The sequence below is a fragment of the Physeter macrocephalus genome, chromosome 4, assembly GCF_002837175.3.
Source record: "Physeter macrocephalus isolate SW-GA chromosome 4, ASM283717v5, whole genome shotgun sequence".
NCBI lineage: Eukaryota > Metazoa > Chordata > Mammalia > Artiodactyla > Physeteridae > Physeter > Physeter macrocephalus.
The window spans coordinates 70,357,221-70,380,600 of record NC_041217.1 but is presented as its reverse complement, the minus strand read 5'-3'; the positions used below and the strand labels follow the sequence as shown (position 1 = coordinate 70,380,600).

Genomic DNA, 23,380 nt, shown 5'->3' with positions numbered 1-23,380 from the left:
TTCAGATAATTTTTCTGCCTTATTACCTAGCTCATTCCTTTCTAGAACTCCAATTACATGTGTGTTACACCATTTAACACTGTTTTCCAGGTGCTTGAGGTTCTGTTTGCATTTTTTCCATTGTTTTCCCATCTTCTTCACATTGGATTCCTGCTTCTGATCTATCTTCACATTCACTGTTTCTTTACTCTGTTATCTCCATTCTTCTGCTAATCTCATCCAATAAAGTTTTTTTTCCAGATAATGTATTTCAGTTCTATCTGTTTTTCTTTTTTGTTTTTGTTTTTCTGTGGTTTCTATTTCTCTTCTAAAATTTCTTTTACGCTTTTAAGAAAGCACATTTTCCTTTACATCATTGGACATAGTTATCAAAGCAGTTTTAAAGTCTTAGTCTACTAATTTCAAAATTGAATTATATATAGTTAGGTCTACACTGACTGCTTTATTTCTTGAGCATGGCCATGTACTCTTGGCTCTTTTTATGTGAAATAATTTTGGATTTAAACTACAATCTGGTGAATACTATGTTGTAGCGACTGTTATATTAAGCTGACAATCATTGGTCTTTTTAGTTTTAGCAGGTAAATTGCTTGGTTGGACAAAAACTAAAAAAATTTTCACTTGGGTAGTAGCTCAAATCTCTGTTTATTTCTTTTGTACTTCTGGACTGCTTTGAGTCTTTCTCACACATGTGTGCTTCAGGAGTCAACCAGAAATTTGGGCAAAATATATACAGAGATTTTGAAATTATCTCTCTGGCTCTCTCTTTCCAGGATTCTCTCCTCCCCTTCCAGCAGTTCTAGTTACCCCACTCTATTTTCTGGTTCTTCATGCCAGGAAGTCTGTTGGTTTTCATTTTAAATTTTAAGCTTTTCACAAACAGTGGTGAATGTGGTCTTCATTCAAACTAAAACTCTATCAAAGAGAAATCATGCTGTGTACTTACCTTCTTCCAAGTGTTGAATGCATTCTAGATCTGCCTGCTTTTATTTATTTATTTATTTTTAATGTTTTATTTTATTTTATTTATTCATTTTTTTTGGCTGCATTGGGTCTTCGTTGCTGCATGCAGTCTTTCTTTAGTTGAGGCCAGCGGGGGTTACTCTTCATTGCAGTGCATGGGCTTCCCACTGCAGTGGCTTCTCTTGTCATGGAGCACAGGCTCTAGGCGTGCAGGCTTCAGTAGTTGTGGTGTACAGGCTTAGTTGTTCCGTGGCATGTGGGATCTTCCTGGACCAGGGCTCGAACCTGTGTGCCCTGCTTTGGCAGGTGGATTCTTAACCACTGCACCACCAGGGAAGCCCCTGCCTGCTTTTATTCTATCTCCAGTGTGTTCAAGTAGCTGCTCCTTTTGCTTTTTCCAGAGTTTGTAGTTGTTATCTTCAAGACGTTTGACACACCAAGTACTTAACTCATTCAGACCAGAAGCAAAATTCCTACTTGCCTTTACTTTTATGAGAGTTACACCCCAAAATTTTAATAAAATATTTTATGCAATTTAAATATTTTTCTTAATTCCTACAGAATCATTGATTCAGTTGAAAATTAATGCAGGAAATATAAAATTATATAGGTGTTTTAAGAAGAAAATTTAATTTGAGAAATTGTGTGCCTACAAATTATTGGAAAGTTTGAAAGAATCAGAAGTTTGTCACTGGAATTATTGATTTAAGAGAACTTGACCATAGCTGAAATCTACAGGTCAAAGAAATGCTGCTGCTGTAGCTTTTTTTTTTTTTTTTTTTTTTTTTTTGCAGTACGCGGGCCTCTGACTGTTGTGGCCTCTCCCGTTGCAGAGCACAGCTCTGGACGCGCAGGTTCAGGGGCCATGGCTCACGGGCCCAGCCTCTCCACGGCATGTGGGATCTTCCCAGACCGGGGCACGAACCCATGTCCCCCGCATCGGCAGGCGGACTCTCAACCACTGTGCCACCAGGGAAGCCCTGCTGTAATATTTTTACTGTCTTCTCACAATACTCGCAAAAGTAGGGAGCAGAAACTGAGTCTAACTCCTACAGTATACTCTCAGCACTCAGGTTCTTATTATTTTGCTTCTCTATATAAGCAAGATAAAAGAAAGATGACCTCAGTTTTGCCTTCCATTTTACTACCATGAGGAAAACCGAGAAAAGAGTGAAACTGAAATAGAGAAGAAAGAAGAGCTAAGAAAACAAATCAATTGAGCCTGTGGTGATGTCATAGCCTATTATTCATAATTTGCCTGCAACTCATCATTTGCTGTTCTGATGTTTGTTCAGATATGGGAGTGATGAATTGGATTCCTTTTATCTACTGAGTTTAATATAACTTGGATTTTTTTTTCACTTTTTACAATACACAATTAAGTACAATAGATATAAATTATACTGGAACCATTTCAAGTGTAACAGTCAAGGGACAAACCCTACCTCCTCCATCCCTTGCCATATGTTGGGTGAAAAGTCCTGTGAAATCAACCACACATTGCTCCAAATTCTATCTAGAAAGAATATTGATTAAATTCAGTATTTAGCTGTGTGAGACTGAAAATCTTTTGAATTGTATGGCTAAGAGTGGAGTTTTAAGAATTTCATCTTCATTTTTTCCCCTGTTATTTGGATAAATCCAGCTTATTGCAAAAGAAATCTAGCACAAAGTGTGAAGCTAAGTAAGTGAAAGACAGAAAAACTATTCGTTTATTCAACAAATATTTATTGAATACTTATTATGTATCAGGCAATATCCTAGAGATGAGCCTAAAAAATTTACCAAAACAGGAAAAAATTTCCCATGGAAATGGAAAATAGAGATATAAATGAAAAAAAATAATTTAAATGCACATAAAATTGTGATATATGTTAAAGAGAAAAAGTAAATTATAGATGAGGATGTTTTTCAGAGGTTGACTTCTGAGTCAAGACTCAGCATAATGTTGTAATGCAAGTCTCTGAATTGAGCCATATCTCATGAGATTTGTCTTGAACTTCCCAGTGATTTAAGCTAATAGATTCCCTTTCTTTATGCTGGATTGTATTGTGCTTCATTCACAAGAAAATCAAAGCTACTGATTAACATACGACAGTCTTCTTTTTATAATTTTTAAGATTTCTTCTTTACACTTTTCCATTTCCATTTCTATCTATCACTTATGTTCAGAGTATGTTTTGTGTATTGGTCTTTGTTCTCCAGAGAAACACAACAAACAGAATGTATTCATATACATTCACAGGAATTGGCTCATACAGTTATGGAGGTTATCTTAAGCCCACAATTGTTTCAAGAAGTGATTCTGAAATGTGACTAACTGCAGAATTTTTCAGATTTATTTCTGCTCCAATATCTTAGAGGAACAGATTTCTTTAAAGGCTTATGCAGCACCAAGGCTGAGGACTTGGCCAGCACCCTGTGGGGAAATGTTTATTTGGGAAGATGCACTGAGCAGACCAGCTCTCCAAGAAATCCAGGAATTCAGCAGCTATTAGGAGGGACTGTTGTGCACATTTGAAAATTGCTGGAAGCAGCAGTAGCTACTGTCATATCTCTGTTGGTAGCAGAAAATGGTAATACTGGAAATAAAAAACTGAGTCAGTAATCATTTCACTTGGGAGTTTCTGCTGTTCTGAGAACAAATGCTGGGGACTGCCAACAGGTACTTCTCTGCCCATAGCCACTGATGAGATCTGCAACAGAGTCAAATGCGAGAAGACCTTGATGCTAAGTGCCTGCAAGCCTTTCTGACCTCTCCGTTTGAATCGCTCATGACTCATGAGGGAGGGTAGAGAGGGTGAATTTTTCTTCATTATCTCACAGAAGAGGAAGAATAAAGATTTCTAGAAAATTTAAAGGTCTAGAAATTGTGTTGGCTGAGTCCAGCAACAGAGAGCTTGACTTTAACTTCATTTCAAATACAGGATATGAAAACAGTGGCACACAAATGTAGAACAGGCACTTAACTGTTTTTCCTTCAACTCCACAAACTCTCTCATCTACTTTTGGTCAGTCCAACAGAGAACTGCAGGAAAGAATGAGGATAATTAGGGGACTAGCCAAGCCCTCTAGGATGCTACTCAAGATTTTTTCATCCTATTCCCTATCCTTGAGGCCGACACTTGATTGGAGGTCTTTTCATCTCCATCAAGCTAGGAAGAAGTGGAGTATCATCTCTGTGACCTGCACCTAAACAGTCCACAACTTTCCTTCAGTCCTCATACCTGTTCTTTGCCACTGTTCTTCAAGGTCTCAGTTTGGATAGCTAAGATATCGCCCTTCCTCATCCCACACACTATGCTCCTATGCCCCTATCCTTGGTGCAGAAACTGAATTTGTAGAGTTCAGATGAACCTATACTAAAAAGAACTTTGCTTTTTCTTTTGCAATGATAAAGCACGTTTTATTTGCCCTGGTGAAATCCAAGGAAGAAAAGGGTTTCTCCCTCACCTAGCAACCTTAGAAAATACAGTCGTGTGTTACCTCTTATAATATGGGATTTCCATATTTACTTCTCTTTTTCTTAATTTGCAACAGCCTTCAGTTTCTAATGAGCTACCAGGCAACCTAGGACTAATTGCCAATTAATTGCCAATGTCAGTTTTCTCCTGTTCCCTTTTTATCTTATTGGACCTGTGAGATTTAGGATCCATGTTGTTTTCTGCATCCTCTTTACTCATTGAAAGGATTGGAACTGTGCCAAAAATAAGGTTGCAATAATAGCTCCCTGGAGTTTTGATAAGTATAAATATAAACCAACATGTTGGTGCTACAACTAATAAGAGACAAAAGAAAAGTTCTTCAATGATGCTTTAGGGAATACTTCTCAGATTTCTCAGCAGAAGAGGTAGGAATACAGAGTTTGGGGGTATTGAGATGTCAGTAGCAGAAAGAAATAGAATAGAGTCATTTCAAAATAGAAATGCTTGTAGTAATATTAATTTTTTTCTCCTATTTGATTAGATTTCTAGGTTTCACTGACTTCTAATAGCTTTGTGTTAGGGAACTTAGAGAAATCGGCCCTGTTGGGTTATTTTATGTGAAAAATTGAGTAAAGTTAGTGTTTGGGTCTAGTGATAGAGAAATGCCAGTCACCAATGATAATTTTAGAAATATTCTAATTATCCCATGAGCTTTAGTCTATCTATTAATGATGGTTAAAAAAAGAGCATGTAGGGAGAGCAAGGTACAAATATATATGATAGACTTAGAAGAAGGAGGATAATACAGTGCTTTGAGGTGATAAACAGGGCACCACCAATGAACTGTAGTAGGCACAGGCATGGCTACAAACAAGCGTTATGAAATATGCTCCCCAATCCCATGGAACTGACTCCCTCTCTATCAACCATCTCTGAAAGACTGATTCCTTTCAAAAGGCTTTCCTGAGTGATTGAAAAAGAAAGGACAGAAACTGCTAATTTCCTATCAAGAGTGAATTTTCTACATTTACTTCATTTAATGTCCATTCTCGAATGTCACATGAAACTATTCTCCGTTGAAAATGGTGTATTAGAAGAGTCTAATAAGCAATGAGGAAGTAGAAGAAGTGAATGCATAATTGAATTATCTTTCCTTGCAGATCTTCTGCTGTTTTTAGACCTCACAATCGTAACATTCTGTGGACAAATAATCTACTGCATAAGCGTCGTAGATGGGAACTGAGGAGGTAAATAAATTACATTCCTCAGGGAATATCCTGGTGGTTTGTTTTTTTAGCCATCTAGTGATGCATTAAGGTATTTTGAAGAACCAGAATAGTAGTAATAGTAATAATAATAATAAAAGCAATGGTAGGGACATTCATGAGAACTTGGGTCTGGTTAATGTTCTACAACTTCTTGGTTGTGTGACACGTTATTATGTAGGTAACATAATTATAAGTTTGCAGTATGATCTGGTAGGTTGTGAGCTGAATCTCTGTTCCCAGATTCTCCATACAAGGCTTAAAATTCCACCATCTTTTTCATGAGCTTAGATAGTGCCTTTTACAGCTGCCATCTTTAAAAAATAAAATATTTAGTCATCAATTAATTAAACAAATAGTTCTTAAGTAGCAATTTGTATTCATATGCTATGAGAAATACAAAACTGCTCCCAAGGCATTTACACTCTGGTGTATGAAAAAGTAGAGACTGGTACTTTCATGATACATTTCATACACAATAGAAAGTAACTAAATAATTTAAGAGAAGGGAAAGTTGATATCACTCTTATCATTGGAGACCAGAGTAGTCAAGAGGTTGCAGCTTCTATTTGGGGGATCAAGAATGAATAGAAAGTGAATAAAGGTTTTCCAGGTGAAGGGGAAAAATGAGCAAAAGCACAGAGGCGAGTTGCAAGATGAGAAGACATAGTCTTTCCATTTGTTGAGGAAGGCAAGGTGATTTAATATTATTTAAGAATGGGACTTTACTTAATGGTACTTTACATACACTAAAATAGAAATGTATCGGGGGTAGGATGAATTGGGAGATTGGAATTGACATATATACACTAATATGTATAAAATATATAACTAATAAGAACCTGCTGTATAGCACAGGGAACTCCACTTCACTGTACAGTAGAAACTAACACAACATTGTAAAACAACTATGTCCCAATAAAAATAATTTTAAAAAATAAAAAAATAAAAGTAAATATGGAGTAAATGGAAATATTAATTTAATTTATCAATAAATTAACACATTAATGAATAAATAATTTGATAGAAATAATGACGTGTCTACTCAGAAAGCCTGTCAAATCTACCCATTAGCCTAATGGTCACTATGCTCCATTCAGATAGAAAAATGAAACTGATATTTCCGCTTCTCTTGAAAGTGAGGGACCCTGAAGTGAAAACACTCAAAGATGGTCTAGATTAAGAAATACACCTCAAAAATGTAGGATTAACAGTCACCTGGTTTCTTCAATTGAGCTATTATACATTAGGTAAAAAATTTTCTTTTTGCATTCCATTTCTGTGCCTTATGTTTTCCAGCTATTTGGTTGCTTTGATTTTTTTATTACTTTACAAATTCAAACTTGATTTTAGTTGAATTAAAGCAGAAAGGATTTGCTCATCCTTTAGTAAGGAGTAATTGGAGGAGCTGAAACTCCTTGAGGCCAGATGTGTCCAATGCAATGGTGAGTTCTGTTGGAAATCCAGGGAAAATGTGAAGAGTTGTAATGGATCATACTGAAGTAAGGTCTGATTGGTTCGATTTATTTCCTTCTGAAGTCTGAAACTACAGTTACAGCAGAATTCTAAATCAGGTCTATATTTTTGGCAGAATGGTAGGCAGTTAGAAAGATCAATTACCAACCTGACTGTAAGAACTTTGTGTTTCTCTAGAGCTACTTAAAATGCACTAAGGTCCCACCCAAATCCCATCAACTGAGTGAGTCAAATAGATTGTTTGATTAGGGGAAAGGATGAACCAAAGTCAACACAATATTATTGTCTCCATAAATAAACACAAATAGGAGTTGGGTTTGCATGTTGGTCCAGTAGTTTTTTGAAAATAAAACAATAGGATTAAAAAATAAAACCTGAAGCAGACATATGTTTAAAGTATCTCCAAAAGGAAACTTAAAAACTAGCACTACTTCCTGAAAATTAAATAACTTACGTAGCAGAAACTGACATTTACTAGAAGTTTACAGTATGCCTGTGCTCTGCTAAATGATTTACTTTTCATAAGAAAACTAGTAAAGAGGTGCTATTAGTATCTTTATGTTACAAATGAAAAAGCTGAGGCACAGAGGATTACACAGATAATAAATGGTAGAGTTAAGTTGGTATGCAGGAAGTTTTCAGACACTTTCATTCCCTAATTGGTATTTGAAATAGGGAGTGTGAAAATAATTTCCTAGACTTAAACACTATAAGAGATGCAGAAATGTCACTGGGAACATGCAATCTGAGTTTCTGGAAACAATTCCATAAATTGGCATGATTGATAGGGCATTTCCTACTAGCATTAGTCCTTACCCCTTCTCCTATTTAGTATTCTTCAACCCATAGTGGAACTAACTATCTCCACCTTTCATGGTAAAAAATGTTTCTTCATTCTTGTTCTCTGTAGATGAATATTGGGGAACAAGTCAACCAAACTAATTTCTCCTCTGTCACAGAGTTCCTGTTGCTGGGATTCTCCAACTTTGGAGAAATCCAGCTCATCTTCTTTGCTGTTTTTCTGTGCCTATATCTGATTATCCTGAGTGGAAACATCACCATTTTCACTGTCATCAACCTGGATCACAGCCTCCACATACCTATATACTTCTTCCTAGGGATCCTTTCCATCTCTGAGAGAGGCTACACCTTTGTCATCATGTCCAAGATGCTTATAAATCTGTTGTCTCTGATGAGAACAATCTCATTTATTAACTGTGACACTCAGATGTTTTTCTTCCTTGGCTTTGCTGTCACTAATTGCATGTTATTTGGTGTCATGTGTTATGACATCTGTCATCCACTTCAGTACTCTATCCTTATGAGCTGGCAGGTATGTGGAGAACTGGCAGCCACTTGTGCTGTGATTGGTTTTTTGTTCTCACTGATAGGCTCCCTCTTAGTCTTTCAACTACCTTTCTGTGGCCCTAACAAGATTAACCACTACTTCTGTGACATCTCAGCAGTTATCCAGCTTGCCTGTACTGATACTTACATCAATGAAGTGGTCATCTTCATTGGTGGAGTTCTAGCACTCATGGTCCCCCTGGCTTTCACTTGCATTTCTTATGGCTTCATTGCTCGTACCATCCTGAGGATCCCATCAGCTGAAGGCAAGCGAAAAGCCTTCTCCACCTGGGCCTCCCATCTTACTGTAGTCATCGTTCACTATGGCTGTGCCTCCTTTGTCTACCTGCGACCATCATCCAAGTACTCATCCAGCAAAGATAGGCTCGTGACAGTGGTGTACACAGTTGTGACTCCATTGTTGAATCCCCTGGTGTATAGCCTCAGGAACAAGGATGTCCAGATGTCCATTCAGAAAGTGACTGGCAGAAAAGGATTTTATCCTAAAGCTCTATAATGAGAATACTTCACATACACACACAAAAAATCTTTTCTGAGGACATATCAATAACTATAAAATGATGATACTGTTGTCTTTCATTTACATAACACTTTAAAACCTCATAGTGAAAGATTCTCCGTGGTATTATTTTGATAAGTTTTGTGAAGTGCATTCTTAAACTTGGGGTAATTCTTAATCAGATGCACATTTCAAAAGCTCTTAAACTTGAACAGGGAAGTATTTTGATTTTTCAGAATACTTATATTAGAATGATTTCAGTCTCTTCCAGGAAGGATAGGTAACACTGTGAATGGTAATTCAGTATAGAAGGTTCAGTCATCACAAGTTCTCAATAGTTTAGCAAAACCTTAACAGGACCCCTCACAAAAAAATCATGAGAAAATGAAATAAGTCTAGTTGAAAATTATTAACATAACCATGAGCTACTAGTGTTGGAATGGACCCAAGGCTATCACTTCCAACTGTTCTGTCATTGCAGGAATCTCACTTGCAGTATTTCATCCTCTAGTTTAACCACTGTTAAATATCTCTGTTATAAAGCTCCACTTTTATATAGCTTCTTCCTTTTGGTCCCACTTATTATCTCCAGAGATGCATATCTTGTGTCAATATTTCACTTACAGAACAGCAATTCAAATATTTGAAGAGGAATGATGTATGCTTTCCTAAAAACACCTTTAACCTAGCTGATGACTCCTTTGATAAATCCTAGTCATCTTTCTCTGGATTATTCTCAAAGTACTTTCCATTCTGTTAATAGCATTCTTCAGAAGAGTCACCAGGAAATGGGTATAATACTCCAGGTGACTTAGGATAATCATTTCCCTTGTCTTGGAAGTCAATTTTATACTAATACAGCCTTAGTTTCTTCCCTAACACTTCCCTATAAGCTCTATCGCATGTGTATCCTTCTCTGACCCCTATGTCTATTAGACTAAAGGATTTTTTATTATATACCCACATTCCTATCTTTATGAAGGCTATTTTGATTAGTTTAGTTTAGTTGTATTGTTCTTTATCAATTATCACCAATTATCAATCTTCTGTTCTCTGCAGAAGGTATTGCACATATGCTCACTTCTACTTAAAACAACAATGAACTACTCTCTCCTCCCATAGCCCTCTCAGTCACTCCTTCCAAACACAATGTTACCTGATAACATTGCATCATACTTTAGAGAAAATGTAAGGTATCAAACTGAAATCCCCTCTTTTTCTTGTCACTGCATCTGCAAACGTACTTGTACCACAATTATTCTAATATTTTTTTCATTCCTATTACAGCGAAATAGTCCTTTTTAGCTTTCTCAAGTGCCTCTTCCTTTGCAAATTGTCTGAATTTTGTCTGTTTCTTATTTATCAGTGCTCCCTGAGTCCCTCTCCATGCAATTAGGTTTTCATTTTTTCATTTTAGAAAACAGGGGTTGAGGATTTGAAATTATGTGAGTATATTCAAAATATGAATGTATCTAAAGTTTTTCAGATTGTACACTTTCAGGCTGGTTATACAAGACCATACATGCTCTCCAATATATAGATCTAAAGAAAGCTAGAGGAACTCAAAGGAACTGATCATTTGAATTGATCAATTCATCCCCTAGTTTAAGACATTTTTACTTCCCTCTGGTTTTGTATTAGGGAAGAACAAATCTGACTCCATATTAGAGCTATTTCTTTTAACCATTATATCCTATTGCATTTGCTACAAGTTAATCACCAAAGGGATGTTACCTATAAGCTTAAATTATACATAATGGCCCATCTCTGGGAACCCTGTCTCCTATGTAATGAGCGTTAAGCTAAAATACCTTTGTTCAGCTCACAGGAAACATCCTGACCAGGCCTACCTGTGAATGGCTGCAGGAAGGAAGAAATTAACACATCCTGGAATCAGGACTTTACCCACTTCCGTTTTAGTGTAAAAGAAGCCTGAATTCTAACTCTGGTAGGATGGTTCTTTGGGACACTAGTCCACCATCTTCTCGGTCTGCTGGTTTTCTGAATAAAGTCACTATTCTTTGCCCCAACAAATTATCTCTCGATTTTATTGCCCTGTAGTATAGTGAACAGTACAAGCATGGACTGGGTAACAGTTTGTCAAGTTTTTTAGGTAGGAAAAAGCAGTTTCAGTATCGATATTGGAAAATGAAGATGTAGGGGGAATCAACTGACTGATATCAATTTAATAAATTGCTAAAGCCAGCTTTCAGGTTCTATAAATTATTTACTCTTTCTTTAACTATTTACTGAGTACTGGTTATATGATGGAAGAAACAAAGGTAAAATAAACATTGTTCCTGTTTAAAAATATTGAATCTACTACATACTTCCCCAAACTCCTCACACGGATAAGAATAGTGGCTCTTTTTGATTAAATAAAAGCTGCTAATAGTTATATATACATACATACATATATATATATATATATATATATATATATATATGGTAAATGATGCTCCCTTTCTCTTTTTCTTTAGTTCCCTTCCTAAACATTTTTAAATTAAAATATCATATATGAAATTTAATAAATATCAACAATAAGGTAAATAACAACAAACCCAGCAGTTTTGGGATTTGATTTTACTGTGATTGAGCCCCTCCTTCCTTCTCACTGTAGCTTCTCCTTTGTCTCTGGATGTGGGGTATTTTTTTGGTGAGTTCCAGTGTCTTCCTGTCGATGATTATCCAGCAGCTAGTTGTGACTCTGGTGTTCTCGCAAGAGGGAGTGAGAGCACGTGCTTCTACTCTACCATCTTCGTTCCTCCCCTTCTATTTAATTTTTAACAGGTCACTTTGGAATGGCTTTTCACTGTGTTTCTTGCTTTTCCTCTAAACTCCAGAACTCTGCACTCCACAGGCCCTCCTTTCCATGTGCTGCCTCTCCCCTTCCCTGCAGATCCTAACCAGTGCAGAGTTTTGAATGTGTAAAATGTGCATAATTATGTGTGAGTGCTTTGCATGGGTATGCATGTATATATGTGTCTGCATATGTGTAGTCATGTATGTATGTGCACATATGTGCATATTGTGTATATTTGTATTCATGTATGCACACATACACATGTGAGAATAGATCCATACATCCTTGTGCCTAATAAGTGTATTTCTGAAATTTATTGCTCTCTAAAAATGAGCTTTCTCTTTGGGTTACAACAGGTACAAAGAAATGAGAATCCACCTCATCTTGCCTTCTAAAGAAACAAGGCATATTCTGGCAAGGTGGAAAGAATCAAATCTATCAGGGATGTCACTCAGAATGGAGCAGACCAATGCAACTTTCGACAGGGGCTTTGTATTCCTGGACTCCTCCAGCTTTGGGGAACTGCAGCTCCTGCTCTTCGCATTGTTCCTCTCCCTGTATCTTTTTGCCCTGACCAGCAATGTCTTCATTATCATAATCATCGGCTTGACAGCCATCTGCACACCCCCATGTACCTATTTCTTTCCTTCTTACCTTTCTCTGAGACCTGCTATACCTTGGGCATTATCCCTAGGATGCTTTCCTGCCTGGTCAGGGGTGGGCTGGCCATCTCCTATGTGGTCTGTGCTGTCCAAATGTTCTTCTCTGCTTCGTGGGCCTGTATCACCTGCTTCCTCCTGGCTGTCATGGGCTTTGACAGATATGTAGCCATCTGTGCCTCACTACACTATGCCAGCTGGGTTGGCACCTCCTTCTTGAGTGGGTATCTCTTTGGGCTGGGAATGACACTGGTCATTTTCCACCTCCCTTTGCAGCTCCCATGAGATCCAGCACTTTTTTTGTGACACGCTGCCAGTGCCGAGCCTGGCCTTTGGAGATACAGGTCTGAGTGAGCTAGGGATCCTTATCCTCAGCCTGTTGGTCCTCCTGGTCTCCTTCTCCTTCATCACTATCTCCTACACCTACATCCTGACAGCAATCCTGAGGATCCCCTCCAATGAGGGGAGGAAGAAGCCCTTCTCTACTTGCCCCTCACACCTCACAGTGGTCATTGTTCACTATGGCTGTGCCTCCTTCATGTACCTGAGACCCAAAGCCAGTTACTGTCTTGAGCAGGACCAGCTTATTGCTGTCACCTATACTGTGGTGACTCCCCTCCTCAATCCCACTGTTTATAGTCTAAGAAATCGGGCTGTGCAGACACCCCTGAGAAATGCTTTCTGAGGGAGATTGCTGGGTAAAGTATGAAGGCTACCCTAATGGGATAGTCTCCTCTATGTAGGCTGGACATACACCAGAAACCCAGGCCAATGGGCCAGATATTCAGGGCTTTAGACCAAAGCTACCCCACCTCCATTTCCCCGAGAGAGTCCCATCCTGTCTCTTGCATGCCCCCCGGGCTTCTAGGGAATGCAGATGCAGGACTTTCTGCTCTGGTTACTGTGCTTAACTCACACTGATCTCAGAATCTGAATTTTCACTTTCAGCCTCCCATACACCACACTTAGTTCCTGAAACCCAGTTCATTAAGAATTTTCTAATTGAGCTGAACAAGATGAGGGGAGTTTCAAGTGCCCAAGTTCAAAGCAAGCCTGGCTGGGGCCCTGCTAGGGATACTGTAGAGATTTCTAAAATCATTACATAATTAGATTATCTGACCAGTAATATTCTTCCAAGATCTGAAACTCAGTGACTATCAGGTTGGCAAATCAGTTTGAATGCTTTCCTAAATGAAGAGGTCAGTTATTATTATTTTTTCTCTCCCAAAAGGTGTCTTTAATCTTTTTATGTAGTTGTCTTCTTTATCTCTGGCTCATTATTACTTTGCCCTCTTCTTTTTAATTGGCTCTTCTAGTTGGGTAACTTCTATTTCAGAAAATAGATTCATTCCCTATTTTCCTCAATAATAGTTGTTGCTCTATAATGGACTTCTAATCTTGGGTGTAAGGACCTCCTCACTTGAGTCACTCCCTAGTATGGATACTACTCTTTAGAATCTATGGTGGAACTCTTTTTCCTGCCTATTTTACTTTCCACTCACAATATGTCATGCATGGTACGAGACATTTCTAGGGATAAGTAAAGGTGGAATGAATTCACACAGTTGTCAGGAAGGAGTATGAATACAGATTCTGCCACTTACAGTGTGACCCTGGGTAAGTTATTTAATCTTTCTCAGCTTCAAAGTCCTCACCTGTAAAATGGTTGTAACTTCGTAGTTTTGTGTAGCTGACTAAACAGGGTCATATGTGTAAATAATTTAGTGCAATAACTGGATCATAATAATCTTCCAATAAATGTCAGCTGCTACTATTAATAATGTGCTAAGCAAAGTGATACTGGCTTTTAGTTTAGGGAGAGGTTATTCTTGGTGGAGGATCAGAGCAGATTTCATGTCTAAGGTAGTACTTGAACTTGATCTTAAAGAATGAGTAAATTTTGAATGCAGTAAGTGGAAATAAAGTACATATATTCTAAGAAGACAGAACAGAATAACTACAGTCTCAGTGGCAAGACAATATAGGCTTATTACAGAGTGTGGTGAGTTGTCCAGAGGGACAAAAATATCTCACAAATGATGGGTGAAGTTAACTTGGGTTAAGATTTCTTTGAGGAGAGCGTTGTGAATACCTTGCTTCAGACTTGATGCTTTTGGCAGTGGAATATAGGACACAGTATACCTTTGAGCAGAGTGGAGTGGAATCTGGAAAGTGATTTAGGAAGATTAATCCAGAAGCAGAGAGGATGACAAATCTCAGAAAGCAGAAAACAGAGGCAAGAAGATCAGTAAGAAATCCACTGCCATCATTTAAAGAAAGGCAAAAAGACCTGAACAAGGATAGAGATATTGGAAACTGAAAGAAATTGAAACATAAGAGATTCTGAAAATGTAGGATTCGTGTGATTCTTCAATGAGTTAGAAGTGGGACAAGACTTAAGAGAGAGGAAAGAACTTACATTGGGGTAATGTTTTTCAGATAGGAATCCATATTTTTCCATGCTCTCAGGGAAGAAACACATCCTCTAGGGAGAATTCAGTGGAAATCAAATTTGGCAGGAAGAAAGCTAGTCCAAGAGAAGAGAATAGATTGTAGGGAAGTAGGAGATTTAGTTAAATGGCAGAAAGGACTTGGGTTAGGGGAGAAAATCCATGTACTCTAGGCTCCTTTTCACTAGGTCTGGAAGTAATCTCCTCATTGCATTGAGGTATTTGAGCAAATTCATTTCCAAAACGTATTCAGTTCATCTAGCATAACATTCCCTAAATGCACACTCAGCAATGATGGGTAAAGATGTTCTAAAAATTGCTATGTAATACTCAAAGGTCAATCTACCTTCCAAATGTGGTAGTCTTAAGTATGAAAGGGTATAAAAATCACATGAGGTATCTTTAAGTATATGTTCCTGGGAGCCATCTCAATAGACCTTGACACAATTGATCTGGGGTGACAGGCAGAAATAGTTTACAAAATGTGCCTAGGTGATTCAAATTCCCTCCCTTGATTACGAATATGGCCATGTGCTTAAAGAGAAAAAATCCTCCTCCCAGGTATATACACACATATACACATAGCAAAGCAGAGGTCCCTCTAATGTGAACATGACCACATATGCCCAACTCATGGTTCTTTAAAGAGCCAATTAATTCCATAAAGCTTTGGAGTCAGATTTCCTGAGTTTAAAGCCTAGCTTTGCCACTTTTTAGATGTGTGATCTAGAGGAAGTTTATTAACATTTCTGTGCCTCCATTCTCAATGGCAAAATGAAATTTTAACAGTATCTATTTTGTAGGCCTTTTTGTGATGATTAAGATTAAATCTTTAGAACAGAGTCTGCCATACATAAAACACCCAATGTGACCATATTTTATTATTTGGAGTTTCTAGGCAGTATCACTTTAGCCTGACATATTTGTTACCTAGTTCATGCTGGCAGAAGCCAGCCCTGGCAGTGTACAGCATCTTATATTTCATGATATAGCCAGCCAAAGAAGAGTAAAGTGCTGTTACCTGGCACAGTGTCTGACTGGAGAATGTAGGAAGATGGACCTAGATCCAGAGACCTGAGAAGAGTAGGTACTGGGAAATGGATCTGGCTATAGGAAGAAAGAATCAGATGGCTTCCAGGCAAATGTTTGGCATCAGGGAAGCCCATAAAATGTAAAAGGGAGAGTTCTGTTAAGGTGGAATAGTTTTTGAGTCACAACCAAGCAGTAGGAATCATAAAAGAAAAATCAAGAATGTAGCCACAGGGCTGGGTCTCAGAGGCAGACTCCCCTCTATAAATTGTAAAGAAGAGAGTTACCAAGGAGCAGCAGGGATTCCAGTTCATAGTAAGTAAACAGAAGGTCAAGAAAAGATCACTATGAAATATGAGGAACTTAACCCTGAGATCAAGAGGAAAATTTGATATAAGTTCTAATTGTTATAATATTATAAATTGAATATTTATAGTCCCCAATTAAGTTATGTATGATAATTCCCATATTACCATATTTTGCTTGAGTGCATGGGTGGTCAGAATCTGATTTCAGAAGATGCTGTATGTAACTCTAACAGTACCATCTTCTTAGGGAATTTTTGTTGATTCTTTAGAAAAATACTATCTTCTTTAGCCTCTATATTATTAATCTCTTTTTATGAGATGGTACTACTGGTCCTTTGCCTTAAAGACTCACCACATGCCTAATAATCTGATTTAGGACTTACAGATACTTGGCAGTGTTCAGGAGAAGAATGGAACCATAGTCACCTTTGCCTTTGGTTATTACAAACATACAATTTTTAGATTTTCCATATTCGGGCAGTGTGATATTAAATGATACTGATTTTTGATGGCCTACTGGGCTATGAATATTTTCAACTGTAATCATATTTGGTAACTCATAATTTGGTAACACAATTTAGACATTTATGAACATTTTTTGAAATACCTTTTTTATTGTCATATTTCATAGTACCCAATTGTTTAAGCAAAAATCAGTAAAAACACTTATACATTATTAGCAGCAAAGACAGCTTTATAGTTTTAACCAAAATTTGTTTAAATGGCTTCTGTGACAGGAATTGTCCCTTAGAAAGGACTAATTTCTATACAAAGAATGGGATTGAGACTTGAAATGGTAACCAAGTGGCAATATACATGGATTGGGAGGTGGAGACTGTTTGTGGGGGATACAAAAACAGCTAGGCAGTTTCATACTGAGCAAAGAAATGAACTAAGTCTTCTCACAAGCAAATGAAACCATAAATTTTTACAAGTCCGAACAGAATGTCAGCATTCAAACCTGTTCAGATCAAACCTGGTCTGGAAATTATTTGGAAATAGCACCACCTCTTGTTTTTTTCTTTTCTTTTCTTTTTTCTTTTTGAGCTATTTTTTTTATTAGAGTATAATTGATTTCCATTGTTGTGTTAGTTTCTGCTGTACAATAAAGTGAATCAGCTATATGTATACCTATATCCCCTCCCTCTTGGACTTCCTTCCCCCACATCCCACTTGTCTAGGTCACCACAGAGCACCAAGCCGAGCTCCCTGTGCTATACAGCAGGTTCCCACTAGCTATCTATTTTACACATGGTAGTGTATTTATGTCAAACCTAATCTCCCAATTCATCCCACCCCCCCTTCCCCCTCTGTGTCCATATGTCCGTTCTCTACATCTGTGTCTCTATTCCTGCCCTGCAAATAAGTTCATCTGTACCATTTTTCTAGATTCCACATATATGCGTTAATATACGATCTTTGTTTTTCTCTTTCTGACTTACTTCACTCAGTGGAAGCAACCTAAATGTCCATCAAAAGATGAATGGATAAAGAAGATGTGGTACATATATATATAAAGGAATATTACTCAGCCATAAATAGGAACAAAATTGGGTCATTTGTTTTTTTTCCTTAATTCTATAAAAATTCTACTGACTCAACACTAATAGGAGACAGAAGTAAATCAAAACAAAGATTCTTTTTATCACATTAAAATTTTGGAGAAAATTCAGGGACGTACAGGACAAAAAGACCTGCCATGCTCATATTTTGCTGTTCTGAGAGTAATAACATTCACTCTAATGGGGAAGTATGAAAAATGGACAGATTGAGAAGAAAATGTGTGCTGTGCTGGTCTTCTCTGTGTGATTCCATTTTATAGACTAAAATATTGGAGTTTCCCAGAATATCAAATATCTCCATTTTCAAATGTAAGAATTTAAACACATTTCAAGCTCGAGAAACACTGTTTGTAAGTTATCTTAGATCTTATGTATCTACTGTACCCAAGCACTTATTTACAGTGTAATTAGCTGCCTATATGTAGATGACAGTACAATTCTCAGAAATATAGAAACCCAATTGAGTCAGGAACATTTTACTTCATATTGTGCTATGAAAAAGAACTTTAAAAAATGGGATTTTTTTTTTTTCTTTTTTGCGGTATGCGGGCCTCTCACTGTTGTGGCCTCTCCCATTGTGGAGCACAGGCTCCGGACACACAGGCTCAGCGGCCATGGCGCAAGGGCCCAGCCACTAGGCGGCATGTGGGATCTTCCCGGACCGGGGCACGAACCCGTGTCCCCTGCATTGGCAGGCGGACTCTCAACCACTGCGCCACCAGGGAAGCCCAAAAATGGGCGTTTTTTAAAAAAGGAAATACTTTATTCTATAATCAGAACAAACACAAAATAATAAGGATAGGTAGAACTCAACAAATGAAAAATAGAGACCTTGTTTAATACCCCTCAGCAGTGACTAGTTGCATATAAAATAAACCCATGGCCTCCTCTCCTCCAATTTTGTTAATGCCTTTATCTCCCAAGCTCGAGAATTTTTTCAGGTCCTGCAATAAATGTAAAACACACATACACACACACACACACACACACACACACACACACACGACTATCCACCCTCTGTACTCGCCTGTCTCCTTCATACCCCAATACTTCCCACAACACCAAGATTCTCTGACCCAGGAAAAGCTGCTTATCACTTGCCAAAGTAGGAATTGATGAAGCCAACATAATCATAGCCAGCAGGGTGGCTTCGGCCCCGTGGGTCCATGTATTGCTGCATATGTGAGGCACAGAATGACACTTGTTCTGGGGTTAAGGCCTGAAACATAAAAAAAAAAAAAAATACAGTAATAAGGACTAAAAATAGCTGGCTCTTTGGGGCTTCTAATATGCCCTAAACTCAGGAAGTGGAGAGACTTTGGAAGAAGAAGCCAGCCCTGGTCCTATCACGTGCTTTTCTTATAGAAAGAAATCTATAATTTCTAATGAATAAGACCAACTCATCTCTTCAACTTAGTTCTTATCCAAAGAGTCCCATCTCACTCTGACTGCACTATTTACACCATTCTCTAAATTTGGCTTATTAAATAAACAGGGTAAATAAATAGCCTTAAAAACCAAGTAGCATGTTTGGGATTGACACTGATAGTCATTAGAGATTGACTGTATGTTTTTGAGTTGTGTCAAGACAACATGAGTGATCAAAGCAAATGATATCCAGTGCATAACACTGAGAAAAAGTGGGGGAGGGGAATGTGGTTGCCTATGGTAAGTAGGCAGCCAAGCCTGAGATGAGCAAAATGTAGATTATGATGAGAGTGTAATGAGAGTGGATGCAAACTGGAATCTGACCTGCTTCATGTCCTCTTTGGTAATATAGGCCTTGCCCTCTGCCAGGGCTTGGAAAGCATCCTCCAGTTCATCGCTGGACTTGATGTTCTCTGACTCCTTGTCGATCAGGAAGTCGGTATAGTCGGTTTGTGAGATATAGCCCTTTCTGTTGGAGAAATAGATCAGGAATTGTCCCCTCTCAAGACAAAGAGGAAGGCAGATCCCTTTCTCATCCTACTAAGTGTCTCAGAGACAGAGAGAAGCTGGATTCTCCAAGTGCCTGTCCCATCTCAGCTCTCTGAGACTATGGGCTATGATCTCTATTTGACCCACATCCTCATGCCCTTACAGCCAAATAAACAGTTTCTTAAGTTCTAGCCTCTGTTTCCACATGGGTCAGTCAACCTGACTCTCTAAGTAGAATTTGGGGATTTTCCACTAGCACCAGTCTCTAAGTATCTCAAGCTCTTCAAGTTGAGTTGGAGACCTCTATTTCTGATCTTCTTTGGTCCTTGGTATAAGAAAGAATTGGTCCCTAATAGTAACGTAATCCCTCTATGACTCTGTTCCACCCTCACAAGCACACAATAACCCCATCTGCAGGAGCTGGCCTTTGAATAATCCATGTCTCGGTAAGATCTTACACAGGGAAGAAATTATTCTCTCAAGTTCCTTTCTTAGAACCAGCTGAAATTCATAGATCAAACATAAACCAGGAATTGAACAAATTGCAGAGTTGAAGTTAGTGCCATGAACTTCTGAGCTAATCCTAAAAGGGCACCAAAAGCTGCTCAATTCATTTATGGTAGTCTGTATATTCCTACTCTCAGGATGAATTAATTTCATATTTTATGGATCATTTTACTTTCTGTGCTTGCCCCCCCGCCCAAGCCTCATTCCCTGCTATGGTCTGGCCCTTGGTCTTCCTCCTACCTCCCTGGATCAACAGCATCCAGGAATTTCTCAAACTTGGGCTCAGGTTCACCTTCCTCCACCATGGGCAAGTAGTAATTGAGCCCTCTCAGGCAGGACCGGAAATCTTTGTGACTTAAGCGACCTGTCAAATTCTCATCAAAGTGCCTAAAGAATAAAAACATTTTATCAAGTTCAATAGGAATCAGATTAAAAAAGAAAAGAATAGTTCTTGTTGTACTAGTTGGGGCTTTAGTAACATTCCATAAGGTTATCAGTTGAGTGGAGAGCTTGCCTGTGTTTCCACACTTTTTTTAAAAACCTAATGGACGGAGGGAAATGAATAAAATGTTGAACATAAAATAAATATATTTCCTAAAATCAAGGAATCTCATAGACATACTAAAAGCCAAGACTTGAAGCTAAATAACATGTCTAGATCTTCATTTAAGATCCTAGTAAACCACACTGAGGGAAAAAAAAATAATAGTTACTTGGAAATTCATTCTGATTGTCTGGAAAACAAAGAACCAATCAACTATGAAGTTATACTCACCTGAAGGCTGTTTCAAACTCCTGTAGTGTCTCCTCACTCAGACCAGTGATGTCTCTGAAAGAAAAAACAAAAATTAACCCATGAAATAAACAGAGAAATAGGAAAAGACATGCCATAAGAATAAGAGAGGAATTTTAGTGACTATTATGCTAGCAAGTGATCTAGTTCAGGGGTTGGCAAACTATGGTCCATAGGCCAAATCCAGTCGGTCACTCACTTTTGTATAGTCAATGAACTGAGAATGGTTTTTTTTTTTTTTTTTTTTTTTTTTTGTGGTATGCGGGCCTCCCTCTGTGGCAGCGGCCATGGCTCACGGGCCCAGCCGCTCCGCGGCATGTGGGATCCTCCCAGACCGGGGCGCGAACCCGGTTCCGCTGCATCGGCAGGCGGACGCGCAACCACTGCGCCACCAGGGAAGCCCCTGAGAATGGTTTTTACATGATTAAAAGTAATCAAAAGAAGAAGTCTGTTTCCTTAAACATTAAAAATTGTGAGAAATTCAAATTTCAGTGTCCATAAATAAAATTTTATTGGAACATGTCCATGCTCATTCATTTATGAATTATCAATAGATGTTTTCTCTTCACAACAGCAGGGTTGAGTAGTTAAACCAGAGGCTATATGTCTCACAAATTGTATGATACTTATTATCAAGATCTTTACAGAAAAAGTTTGCCAATCTCTGATCCAGATAACTAATGCTTCCAAAAAAGCTATGGAGAACTAAGGCTGCTCTGATATAATTAATTTATTTAGAAAAAAAAATGAAATTTTCTCTTCTGCTCTATAATTTGAATATTTATTTCATTCTAGACATTTCAGTGGGAATTTTACAAAAGGGAATGCTTTCTGAAGAGGTCATATAAGATGGTGAATAGACGCAGAGAAATGGCTGGTGAGTAGACACAGGGGGATGGGAGCACTGTGTCCCAGTTTATGATAGCCTCCTATTAAAAAGAAATAGTCATTCTGTGGGTCAGTAGAGAGAGAGAGAATATCAGTTCTGGAGATAGTGAGTGTACTATCACTGAAGCAACCCCTGTATACAGTACCCCAAACTTTAGCTCTTGGAGATAAGTTTCTAATACCTAACACCACCCACACCCTTGCCCAGCCCTGGCCACAGGTTCTCAATACCTGGCTTGGATCTGTTGTTCCAGACTGTGTTGCCTTCTCATCCCAAGCTGGTAGAGCTGGTCCCACTGCTGAGCCAGCCCAATGGTGCTGTATTTAATGTCCAGGACCAGAGCCTCTTCTAAGTTTTCCCCCAGGTCCTCAATCTTGGTCAGCTTACGCTTCATTGCCTGGATCTCCTTCTGCTTCCTCTGGAAAAAGACAAAGAAGAGAGGCAGTCACCCAGGGTACCAGATCCAAGCCTAGGGATGATACAGAAGGTAAGAAGCTGATAAGTTTAGCCTTCCCTTCATTGTTCCTTTTCAATTATCTTCTGGAATTTTCCTGTCCTCTGTAAAAAATGAACTACTCAGGAAAACCACCTCACTTATATTTGTATTCCTCATGTATAAAGTGGTGGAAAGGTTCAATGATAGACTTCTATCATTCTGGTAATCTGTAATATATAAATCTAAGTGTCAACAGTTATATACTGCAGATAAAGAAGGGTAGGATTTCCAGGATCCATCCTCCCAGTGATCTGCATCATGAATTATTTGCACTATTGATTGTGGTTGAGCTCTGAGGTCCACTTAAACTTCCCAGTGTTCACACTTCAGTCTCCTTCATTGGCTCAGACAGACTTCCACAAGACACTTCTGTCATTCAGGCATATTATATGCCAAACATCTATGTTTAGGTCATGTTTTCTGAACAGGGGAATGTCTTTTCCTAAAGAGGGGAGGAGTGAATTGGTTGTGATGAGGGGGGTAGTTATGAAAACATATTAGATATTACAATGGTTTGTGGCCCTCCAAAAATCAATCCTGTTTGACAACATCTTTTTAGCATTAAGTTCTCTCATTAGGGATAAATTAGATTTCATTAGTTAAATTTTTCTTCTGGTGGTGGGGGGAAAGAAAATAAGGTTAAGGTTAAAAACACTGTTCTAGCCCACTGCTTTTTTTTTTCTTGCCATTTTATTTTATTTTTTTAACATCTTTATTAGAGTATAATTGCTTTACAATGGTGTGTCAGTTTCTGCTTTATAACAAAGTGAATCAGTTATACATATACATATGTCCCCATGTCTCTTCCCTCTTGCATCTCCCTCCCTCCCACCCTCCCTATCCCACCCCTCTAGGTGGTCACAGGGCACCAAGCTGATCTTCCTGCTCTATGCAGCTGCTTCCCACTAGCTATCTATTTAACATTTGATAGTGTATATATGTCCATGCCACTCTCTCACTTTGTCCCAGCT

General features: G+C 38.3%; 3 protein-coding genes across 6 annotated transcripts in view; 2 read left to right on the top strand and 1 right to left on the bottom strand.

Annotated features, from left to right (window-relative positions):
- The first annotated feature begins 8,039 nt into the window (after positions 1-8,039).
- On the top strand, positions 8,040-9,033 carry LOC102978605 (olfactory receptor 10R2-like). Its single transcript, XM_024116005.1, is given in 2 exon segments — positions 8,040-8,975; positions 8,977-9,033. Coding segments are annotated over 2 exon segments (993 nt in total).
- A 3,222-nt stretch (positions 9,034-12,255) lies between these two features.
- On the top strand, positions 12,256-13,167 carry LOC112062220 (olfactory receptor 10Z1). Its single transcript, XM_024116004.1, is given in 3 exon segments — positions 12,256-12,397; positions 12,400-12,721; positions 12,723-13,167. Coding segments are annotated over 3 exon segments (909 nt in total).
- Positions 13,168-18,554: 5,387 nt separating this feature from the next.
- SPTA1 (spectrin alpha, erythrocytic 1) overlaps positions 18,555-23,380 on the bottom strand; it is a 69,582-nt gene continuing 64,756 nt past the window's right edge. For 3 of the 4 annotated variants that reach the window (XM_024116086.2, XM_028488089.1, XM_028488090.1), the window contains exons 47-51: positions 22,144-22,331; positions 21,007-21,060; positions 20,472-20,618; positions 19,560-19,704; positions 18,901-19,026 (exon numbers count right to left, since the gene is read on the bottom strand). In XM_024116086.2, the coding sequence (XP_023971854.1) occupies positions 18,901-19,026; positions 19,560-19,704; positions 20,472-20,618; positions 21,007-21,060; positions 22,144-22,331 (660 nt within the window). Of the gene's footprint in view, positions 19,027-19,559; positions 19,705-20,471; positions 20,619-21,006; positions 21,061-22,143; positions 22,332-23,380 lie in introns of all 4 variants that reach the window. The other variant, XM_055084272.1, reaches the window with a different exon arrangement.